This window comes from Danio rerio, chromosome 18 (genome assembly GCF_049306965.1).
Source record: "Danio rerio strain Tuebingen ecotype United States chromosome 18, GRCz12tu, whole genome shotgun sequence".
NCBI lineage: Eukaryota > Metazoa > Chordata > Actinopteri > Cypriniformes > Danionidae > Danio > Danio rerio.
The window spans coordinates 2,935,082-2,947,500 of NC_133193.1; the positions used below are offsets into that span (position 1 = coordinate 2,935,082).

The 12,419-nt window shown below is 31.5% G+C and overlaps 1 protein-coding gene across 1 annotated transcript in view; it reads left to right on the plus strand.

Annotated features, from left to right (window-relative positions):
* Positions 1-6,671: 6,671 nt before the first annotated feature.
* Positions 6,672-12,419, plus strand: part of prtga (protogenin homolog a (Gallus gallus)) — a 74,492-nt gene continuing 68,744 nt past the window's right edge. Inside the window, 2 exon segments of the mRNA NM_001045030.1 lie at positions 6,672-6,786; positions 9,802-10,101. Coding sequence (NP_001038495.1) covers positions 6,729-6,786; positions 9,802-10,101 — 358 coding nt within the window. The 5' untranslated portion in view covers positions 6,672-6,728.

A 12,419-nucleotide genomic window follows, 5' to 3' on the forward strand; every position in this document is an offset into this window, starting at 1 on the left:
TTGTATTTTAATTGTATGTATTAATAAAGTATGTATGTAATTATTAAAGTATTTATATATATATATATATATATATATATATATATATATATATATATATATATATATATATATATATATATATATATATTCCAAGGTTTTTTGTATTTATACTTAATCTTATATATTAATTTACATTATTATCCTTATTTATGTATACTAAAACCAAATAATTATTTTAAACGTATTATTGTAAACGATGTTGTGAGGCTGTAGTTCTCTAAATGTCCACCAGTCAGCAGTAACAGCCCAGAAGGGAAAATTCGCTACGCCATTTCTGCTTTTTACCACAAGGTGGCGCACTATTGCTGTTAACTTTTAAATATGTGTCATTTTGGCGTAACACTTCATTTAATTAACTTTAGCCTAGATATTTGCCATCTATTCCTCTACGTAAAAGTGAGGTATATGTATTAAAATGTATTTGAAAGTAAAGTGTAAAGTAACAAACCCTGAGGTCCGAGCAGATTCAGAATGCTGACTGATTTATTATAATTATTATGGTGTTTTTTTTACGTCTGTTCACAGCAGTGGAGAGTGAATGACAGAGCTTTTGTCCTCTTTTCTGTCCTCCTCCTGCTGCTCAGGTCAGTTCAGCCTCACGGAACATAATACGCGACCTCTCGGACACTGTTGGGGGCGCGGTTTACCCGCAGAGGGGCGGGGTCACAGTCCAATAAGAGGCGGCTCTGAATACGTGCCGGATCTTCTTTCGCTCTGTCGTGAGAATCTGCTATCGATTATTGATCAGATCTGCCCATGCATTAGCATATTAGCAGATGCTGCTTCCACAATGAAAAGGAATAAACGAGATGCTTTATTTTCCCCAGATACAAATAACTCTGAGCATCCTTATGGCACAGATGTAACCGCATCAGATGGACAAGAGCTCGAGCATTAATTACTATTTATTAAATATGACCAAGATATATGACTGAGAACCATTTATTGTGATGTAACTATAGTATTAATATTACAGGAAGATGTTTTATTGATTGAAATTAATTGTTATTTAGTTTATATGCATTTTTATCCATTTCTCAGTGAATATAGGTAATATATATTGGTGAATTTGAACAAAACAGAATTATTAAACAGATATATTTATTAAAATAATTATTTAGTCACTGAACATCTTTGGAAATATAATGATTATACGTTTAAATTCATGTCAAATATGAATTACAAGCTACAAATTTAAAATATGTTTTATATCTTTGTTTTTATAGATTGTTGCTCATTATTAACTTTTTATTTCATATTTTCCCCACATATACATTTGGGCTACTAATTTTTGGTTATTATGAGTTATTTTGTTAGATTAGCTTCAGATTTTACTTCATACTGACTAATCTGATGTTTATGCACACATATAATATGATTTTATTCAGCATCCTATAGAGAATATCAATTTAAATGAGAGATTTGTAAGGGGTGAAGTCATATATGCCCATATATATATATACATACACACACACACACACACACACACACACACACACACACACACACACACATAATATGTGTATATTATAATATGTATTATATTAGATGTAGTTGTATATTGATGTATAATGAGTATATACACTCATCGGACACTTTATTAGGTACACCTGTCCAACTGCTCGTTAAGGCAAATTTCTAATCAGCCAATCATATGGCAGCAGCTCAATGCATTTAGGCATGTAGACATGGTCAAGACGATCTGCTGCAGTTTAAAGTGAGCATCAGAATGGGGAAAGGGGATTTAAGTGACTTCGCACGTGGCATGGTTGTTGGTGCCAGACGGGCTGCTCTGAGTATTTCAGAATCTGCTGATCTACTGGGATTTTCAGGCACACAACTATTTACAGAGAATGGTCCGACAAAGAGAAAATATCCAGGTTGCCTGGTATGATGAGTTTCCGTTTCTGCTGCCACATTCAGATGGTCGGGTCAGAATTTGGCCTCAACAACATGAAAGCATGGATCCATCCTACCTTGTATCAACGTATTAGGCTGCTGGTGGTGGTGTAAGGGTGTGGGGGAGATTTTCTTGCCACACTTTTGGGCTCATTAGTACCGATTCAGCATCATGTCAACGCCACAGCCTACCTGAGTATTGTTCCCTTTATGACCACTGTACCCATCTTTTGATGGCTACTTCCATCAGAAAGCCTGAATCATCTCAGACTGGTTTCTTGAACATGACAATGAGTTCACTGTACTCAAATGGCATCCACAGTCACCAGAGCTCAATTCAATAGAGCAGCTTTGGGATGTGGTGGAACAGGAGATTGGCATCATGGATGTGCAGCCGACAAATCTGCAGCAACTGTGTGATGCTATCATGTCAATATGGAGCAAAATCTCTGAGGCATATTTCCAGTAGCTTGTTGAATCTACGCCAGGAAGGATTAAGGCAGTTCTGATGGCAAAAGGCGGTCCAATCTGGTACTAGTAAGGTGTACCTAATAAAGTGGCCGGTAAGTATATGTTAATATTTGATCATTTTGCATAAAAGACATGATCACAGTATCTAATTTAAATGGTGAATAAAAAGTGAAATAATCTTTTTTTATTATTTTTTAAATTTAGTTTAGCAGCATAACCAATGCAGTATTTCAGCTTAAAGGTGGAAACATTTTCACTGCCCATCATTTCACTTTTTTACACAACATAGAAAGTAACAAAGGACAATCAAAAAAATACAACAAACAGTAAATAATAATATTTAAGAGATAGGGGTAATATTCAGTCAGTCATTCATTTTCTTTTTGGTTTAGTCCCTTTATTAATCTGGGGTCGCCACAGCGGAAGGAACCACCAACTTATCCAGCATATTGTTTACGCAGTGGATGTCCTTCAAGCTGCAACCCATCACTGGTTAACATCCATACCCACTCATTTACACTTACACACTACAAACCATTTAGTTCACCCAACTCACCTGTACCACATGTCCACTTGAAGCCCACGCCAACAAGGGGGGAACATGCAAACTCCACACAGAAATGCCAACTGACCCAGCCGAAGCTCGAACCAGCAACCTTCTTGCTGTGAGGTAAACAATCTTGTTTTCAGTTTGCGGATGCCCTGAAACCCAGCACTGGAAAACACCCATACACACTCATTCACACACACACACACTCATACACTACGGCCAATTTAGTTCATCTATTCCCCTATAGCACATGTTTTTGGATTGTGGAGGGACCGGAGCACCCGGAGGAAACCCACGCCAACACGAAGAGAACATGCAAACTCCACAAAGAAATGCCAACTGACCCAGTCGGGACTCGAACCAACGACCTTCTTCCTGTGAGGCAACAGTGCTAATCACATTATGAGTTTTTTTAATTCAATCCAATTCAGAAGTACCCTTATAATTTTTTATGTTATTTTGTGATATTATATTATATTATATTATATTATATTATATTATATTATATTATATTATATTATATTATATTATATTATATTTATTATATTTATTATATTTATTATATTATATTATATTATATTTATTATATTATATTATATTATATTATATTATATTATATTATATTATATTTATTATATTATATTATATTATATTTATTATATTAATTATATTTATTATATTATATTATATTTTATTATATTATATTATATTATATTTTATTATATTATATTATATTATATTATAATAATTATATTAATTATATTATATTATATCATATTATATTATATTATGTTATAATATTTTTTTCTTATATTATATATTATTATAATTTTCTTATAGCAATATAAAGACTACTTACCTATCACATGTCTTTGGACTTGTTTTGGTATTATTTGTATTTATGAAATTGATTTATATATTTATTTTCACATTTTTATCCATTTGTTGGATCCGTTTCAACATTTTGTAAAATTGTTTTTTTACTTATATGCTTTATTTATTTATGTTTTATGTTTTATTTAAGTCTTTTTATTTATTTATTTTTCATGTATTTTGTTCTGTAGTTCAAACAAAACCCAACAAATATATTTTGGGGGGAAAAAATTACAATAATGATAAAATAATAATGTAAACAATATTAATGACAACATTTAATCCCGGGATGGTCAAACATGCACATAATAGTCGAACACTATATTAAATAATAGCTAAATAATCTTGTTTTCAGTTGGAAGTAAATCCATTTTACTCTTAATTTTGACAATTATTCTAAAAACAAAGCCTTATTTTTAAGTAATGCTTCTTGATTGAAGATACTTTTAGACATTTCAACAATCAAGACAGAAACTCTCTGAAAGTAAGCCAGTTTCAGCAGTGTGACTCTGCAGTTTGGGATCCTGTGTTTCTCTGACTGTGGGAAACTGGACTCGGGCTCTTTTCTCCTGCTGTCCTCTGTATTGTTCCTGTGACCTGCGGTCCGAGCAAAGCTTTTGTCCGGCCGGCCGTGTGTCCAGCGGGTCAGAAGAAGAAGAAAAGGAGGAGGTCAGATGTGCTCCTCAAACACACCCAGATCAATACCCAATCTACAGCTGCTGCTCACCCACACATCCACAACTCCAGCAGCTGACTCAGATTTAAAGGGACAGTTCACACAAAATCCTGTCATCATTTACTTACTGTATCCTTTACTTGTTCCAAATGTTATCATTCATTCATTCATTTTCCTATAGCTTAGTCCCTTTATTCATTAGGGGTCGCCACAGTGGAATGAACCGCCAACTTATGCAGCATATATTTACACAGTGGATGGCATGCAATCCAGCACTGGGAAACACCCATACACACTCATTCACACTCATACACAATGTTTTTGGATTGTGGGGGAAACCAGAGCACCCGGAGGAAACCCACGCCAACACAGAGGAGAAATCAAAGCTTTAGCTATAGTTCTACCAGGAAGACTGAGACTGAGTCACGTCATTCATAATAATTATTCGTCAGCCTATAACAACCAAGCAAACCATGTATATAAGCCCATCTAAACAATCTGTTTCGCTGTACTCAGGTGACATACGGAAGTTTTCCTCCATCCTCCCCATCACCACCCGGTCGGCCTCGTCTCCACTCAAGGGGTTGGCTTCGCCCTGCCTTCATCTTCAGGCAGGATCTGCCAGCTCATCCAGAGTTCTGCACTATACGGGGCTTACGCCAAAGGACATTATGAAAGGACAGTAACGAACTCGCATTTATGCAAACAATTCACAATAAATGTTCAAATGTTTATCTGCCTCTCAAAGCCTTTCTGGTAGAACATGCAAACTTCACGCAGAAATGCCAACTGACCCAGTCAGGACTCGAACCAGCGACCTTCTTCCTGTGAGGCAACAGTGCTAACCACTGAGCCCACGTTATGCCCATGTTATGAGTTTTTTAATTCAATCCAATTCAGAATTTCTCTTATATTTTATTAATATTATATATTATATTTTATTATATTATATTATATTATATCATTTATTATATTAATTATATTATATTATATTATATTATATTATATTATATTATATTATATTATATTATATTATATTATATTATATTATATTATATTATATTATTACGTTATATTATATTATTTATTATATTATATTATATTATTTATTTTATTATATTATTTATTACGTTATATTATATTATTTATTATATTATATTACATTATATTATATTATATTATATTATTTATTATATTCTATTATTTATTACGTTATATTGTATTATTTATTATATTATTATATTATGCATTATATTATATTATATTATTTATTACGTTATATTATTTATTATATTATATTATATTATATTATATTATATTATATTATATTATATTATATTATATTATATTATATTATATTATATTATATTATATTATATTATATTATATCATTTATTATATTAATTATATTATATTATATTATATTTTATTATTACGTTATATTATATTATTTATTATATTATATTATATTATTTATTTTATTATATTATTTATTACGTTATATTATATTATTTATTATATTATATTACATTATATTATATTATATTATTTATTATATTATATTATTTGTTACGTTATATTATATTATTTATTATATTATTATATTATGCATTATATTATATTATATTATATTATATTATATTACATTATATTACATTATATTATATTATATTATATTATATTGTATTATTTATTATAATTTATTATATTTATTATAGTTAACTGGATATATTTTACCCAATATTTTAAAGTTAATTACTGTAGTTTTATTAGGAAGAAAGTATTTATGAGGCAACAACCAAGCTTTTCTGGAGTCTATATCATTAAATAATGCAACCAAATGGAACAAGGGAGAAAATAATAATAACAGAAAAAATATATATATAAAGGTTTACTTTATGCAATATTAACTTTCAAAGGGGTTGTGAAAGGGCACTAAATTCGTTGAAAATCTATAATCATCTGTTTTGATACGAGGGGGATTCCTCCGACGTCACGCTCCACGTGTAGTGCAGATCTGCAGGCGGATTAATCTCCACTCACCGCTGATTGGACGCGTCACACAACTTGCACTCTCTCGGACTGGTGCTCGTCCGAGAAAGTAGTGCGCTCACAGAGCGGTCAGCAGCAGCAGCATCGCGTGCGCGCTTCAGTCAGATAGTGTGGAGCTCGAGTCCGCGACCCACGGGCTCAGGCATGCTCGGAGTAACAGAGTAAATGGCGTCTTTTAAAAGGGATTTATACCTGTTTCTTGCTGTATTTCTGTCAATCTCAGGTAAGAACGGCTATTTCAATTAAGTTGTGTGTGAACTTTTAGCCGGTTTGTGGTCACGTTAGGATGCTTCATCATTTAAAGGGCTAGTTCAACCGAAAAATAACATTGTGCCATTATTTAATCACTCTCAGCTTGCTTTATTAGTTTCTTCTGTCAAACACTAAATAGGATATTTTGAATAAAGCCTAAAACCATTGACTTTCGCAATGGGAGACACAAATACTATGGAAGTCAATGTATGTCGTATTTCTTCAGAATATTTTAGCTTGTGTTCAACAGTAGAAAGACACTTATAAAGGTTTGAAAACACTTTGTGGTGAGTAAATAGAGAGTACATTTACATTTCTGTTTAAATTATACTCTATAAATGTGCTTAAAATACATTTAAATTCAGTATCGGGATCAAAATCAAGATTTAATGTGCTTAAAACTCCAAACTTTAACCTATAAACAGTGTTAAATGTGAAATAAGTGATTTATTAACGTTGAACTGATGTTATGTGGTGTCAAATTCAGAAACACACTGATTAATACATTGATTTAAGACTCATGTGAGCACATGTCCACAATAAACAAACTTTAAAGCACAGAAATCGATTCATGTTGCTGCTAAGAGTCTTAAAAACTTGATATATGAACACATTTTTTATGATAACGTCTTTAAAACTAATTTAAATCAGTTTATTCGTAATTTTGCTTGCATTAAATTATGCATAAACTGCCTCATGCATATTCAAAGACCTGCTAAGATTGTTAAGATCCTGAAGGCTGTGCTTTAAATTATGTTTAGTGTGGACATGTGCTCACATGAGTCTTAAATCAATGTATTAATCAGTGTATTTCTGAATTTGACACCACATAACATCTGTTCAACTTAAATAAACCACTTATTTAACATTTAACACTGTTGATAGATAAAAGTTTGGAATTTTAAACACATTAAATCCTGATTTTGATCCTGATATTAAATGTGTTTTAAGCACATATATAGAGTATAATTTACCCAGAAATGTAAATTTACTCCCTATTTACTCACCCCAAAGTTTTCCAAACCTTTATAAGTCTTTCTTCTGTTGAACACAAGCTAAATAAATCTGAATAAATCTGTCATGCTATGCAGTATATTTGAAAATTTTCAGTGCATATTATTAATGGTTGTTTTAGAGAGTTTACTCGAAAATAACCATTAATAATAAGCATTGAAATATTTCAAATATACTGCATAACATGACAGATTTATTCCTATCTTATGTATAACAGCTGATGTTTTATTAAGCATTTTATAATAGATTTTTAACTGCTGTTTAGTGTTTAAAATTGTCTGTATTTAGTGTTTTCCACTTATTTTACGGTTGTGAATCGGATTATGGGATGTTCATCTCTGCTCTGTCGACTTTTGATGTCAACTCTACAGTTTAACAAAGTGACTTTTATTGACATTTTTGTAGTTTTAAAATAATAATATGATGTATAAGAAATAATAATAATAATATATATATATATAGAGAGAGAGAAATAAGTATGTAAAATAACAGAATGTACTGGCAGTTTATTACAAGGGCAGCGTAATATACAACACCAACCCATATAATATAGCACTTCTAACTATTAAAGATGTTCATAAATGTCACTTTTTACAACTTTTCAAAGTTAAAAGTTGTTGGAAGAAAGATTAAGCTTCCATAGTGCAATAAATAAACGGGGAAACATAAAACATGAATCCCAAAAATTCAGAAAACTTTTATTTTTATATATATATTTTTTACAGTCTATTTTACAACTTAAGAAGAGCATTCATCTTAACATGCATCTCATAATAAAAATACTAATATAAGTGGGCGAATCATAAATACATGACATTAAATTCTCAATAAAGTATTTTACTTCCATTTTTCTTCATAAACATACTAATATAAGTGGCCGAATCATAAACGCATGACATTATATTTTTAATAAGGCAATTTATTTAAATTTTTTTAAACATACTAATAAAAGTGGTAGAATCATAAATGCATGACTTTATATTCTCAATATAGTATTTTATTTCTATTTTTCTTTATAAACGTACAAATAAAAGTGTCAGAATCATAAATGCATGACATTATATTCTCAATAAAGTATTTTATTTCCATTTTTCTTTATAAACATACTAATTCAAGTCACAGAATCATGAATATATGACATTAAATTCTCGAATAAAGTATTTTAATTCCACTTTTCTTCATGAACATACTTATAAAAGTGGCCGAATCATAAAAATATGACATTAAATTCTCGAATAAAGTATTTTATTTCCACTTTTCTTCATGAACATACTTATAAAAGTGGCCGAATCATAAATGCATGACATTATATTCTCAATAAGGTATTTTATTTTCATTTGTCTTTATAAACGTACTAATAAAAATGGCCGAATCATAAATGCATGACATTAAATTCTCAATAAAGTATTTTATTTCCATTTTTCTTCATGAACATACAAATAAAAGTGGCCGAATCATAAAAATATGACATTAAATTCTCAAATAAAGTATTTTATTTCCACTTTTCTTCATAAACATACTTATAAAAGTGGCCGAATCATAAATACATGACATTATATTCTCAATAAAGTATTTTATTTCCATTTTTCTTCATAAACATACTTATAAAAGTGTTCGAATCATAAATGCATGACATTATATTCTCAATAAAGTATTTTATTTCCTTTTTTCCTTATAAACATGCAAAAAAAGTGGCCGAATCGTAAATACATGACGTTATTTTCTCGAAAAAAGTATTTTATTTCCATTTGTCTTCTCCTTCTTGTACCTCATGTCAGCTGTAGTCACGGTGGACTGCTAAATGTCTAGTAAATTTCATGCTGGGAATAAATTACAGCTCTTCTTAAAGCAGGGACGGAGTTCATGAGGCATGAATAAAGAGATTACAGCGAGTAATCCATCAGGTCAAATATGATTACAGCACCGAAACTCAACCTGCTGCAAAATCATTGTCTCCTGTGTGTCTGTGCAGGTGTTTGGAGCTTCAGTGAGCTGTTTTTTATAAAGGAGCCGCATGATGTGACGGCTATGAGGAGGGACGCTGTGGTTTTGGACTGTCAGGCCCACGGCGAGGCTCCCATTGGCATCCAATGGCTCAAAAACGGAGTTACAATCACAGAGTCGGAGCGCGTTTATTCGCTCAGTAATGGCTCTCTGCTCATCTCAGAGGTGGAAAGTCGGAAGGACAAATCAGATGAAGGGTTTTATCAGTGCCTTGCCCAGAACAAATACGGATCTATTCTGAGCCAGAGAGCCCGCTTGACTATCGCAAGTAAGTTGCATTGAGTTATACTACTGTTTATGTGTCTAATGTGTAAGGAATAACTGACAAGAGGTCGCTGAATTATTAGAAAATAACGCACAGATCATTTTATGAGTAATTGAACAGCCTGTGTTGCAAGTAAGTTGCATTAGGATATATTACTGTTTATGTGTTAGATATGTAAGAAATAATTGACGACAGACCATTGAATTATTAGTAAATAATGCACAGATCACTACATCAGGTGTGCATTATTTTCTGATAATTCAACAGCCTAAATTGTAAGTTGCATTGGGTTATTTTAGTGTTTATGTGTCACATATGTAAGGGATAATTGACAACAGGTCGTTGAATTATTAGAAAATAATGCATAGATCACCACCTCTGGTGTGCATTATTTCTAATAACTCAACGCCCTCTAGCACAAGTACATTGCATTGGGTTATATTACTGTTTATGTATCAGATGTGTATTGATGACAGCTTACTCCAGTAGAGCTTACTACAAGCTGATTTATAAAAATAATAATGCACACCCGAGGTGGTGATCTATGCATTATTTTCTAATAATTCAACCGTCTGTATTGCCAGTAAGTTGCATTAGGATATATATATTATTGTTTATTCAATTAATATGGAATGAGTAATTGACAAGAGGCCATTGAATTATTAGTAAATAATGCACAGATCACTACATCAGGTGTGCATTATTTTCTGATAATTCAACAGCCTAAATTGTAAGTATTATTGGGTTATTTTACTGTTTATGTGTCACATATGTAAGGGATAATTGACAACAGGTCGTTGAATTACTAAAAATAATGCACAGATCACCACCTCTGGTGTGCATTATTTCTAATAACTCAACGCCCTCTAGCACAAGTACATTGCATTGGGTTATATTACTGTTTATGTGTCAGATGTGAATGGAATAATTGACGACAGCTTACTCCAGTAGAGCTTACTACAAGCTGATTTATAAAAATAATACTGCACACCTGAGGTGGTGATCTATGCATTATTTTCTAATAATTCAACTATCTGTATTGCCAGTAAGTTGCATTAGGATATATTACTGTTTATTCAATTAATATGGAATGAGTAATTGACAAGAGGCCATTGAATTATTATTAAATAATGCACAGATCACTACATCAGATGTGCATAATTTTCTGATAATTCAACAGCCTAAATTGTAAGTAGCATTGGGTTATTTTACTGTTTATGTGTCACATATGTAAGGGATAATTGACAACAGGTCGTTGAATTACTAAAAATAATGCACAGATCACCACCTCTGGTGTGCATTATTTCTAATAACTCAACGCCCTCTAGCACAAGTACATTGCATTGGGTTATATTACTGTTTAGTTGTCAGATATGTAAGAAATAATTGATGACGGACCATTGAATTATTAGTAAATAATGCACAGATCACTACATCTGGTGAGCATTATTTTCTGATAATTCAACAGCCTAAATTGGAAGTAGCATTGGGTTATTTTACTGTTTATGTGTCACATATGTAAAGGATAATTAACAACAGGTCATTGAATTACTAAAAATAATGCACAGATCACCACCTCTGGTGTGCATTATTTCTAATAACTCAACGGCCTGTAGCACAAGTACATTGCATCGGGTTATATTACTGTTTATGTATCAGATGTGAATGGAATAATTGACGACAGCTTACTCCAGTAGAGCTTACTACAAGCTGATTTATAAAAATAATAATGCACACCTGAGGTGGTGATCTATGCATTATTTTTTAATAATTCAACTATCTGTATTGCCAGTAAGTTGCATTAGGATATATTACTGTTTATTCAATTAATATGGAATGAGTAATTGACAAGAGGCCATTGAATTATTAGTAAATAATGTACAGATCACTAAATCAGGTGTGCATTATTTTCTGATAATTCAACAGCCTAAATTGTAAGTAGCATTGGGTTATTTTAGTGTTTATGTGTCACATATGTAAGGGATAATTGATAACAGGTCGTTGAATTATTAGAAAATAATGCATAGATCACCACCTCTGGTGTGCATTATTTCTAATAACTCAACGCCCTCTAGCACAAGTACATTACATTGGGTTATATTACTGTTTATGTGTCAGATATGTAAGAAATAATTGATGACGGACCATTGAATTATTAGTAAATAATGCACTGATCACTACATCAGATGTGCATTATTTTCTGATAATTCTACAGCCTAAATTGTAAGTAGCATTGGGTTATTTTACTGTTTATGTGTCACATATGTAAGGGATAATTGACAACAGGTCGTTGAATTACTAAAAATAATGCACAGATCACC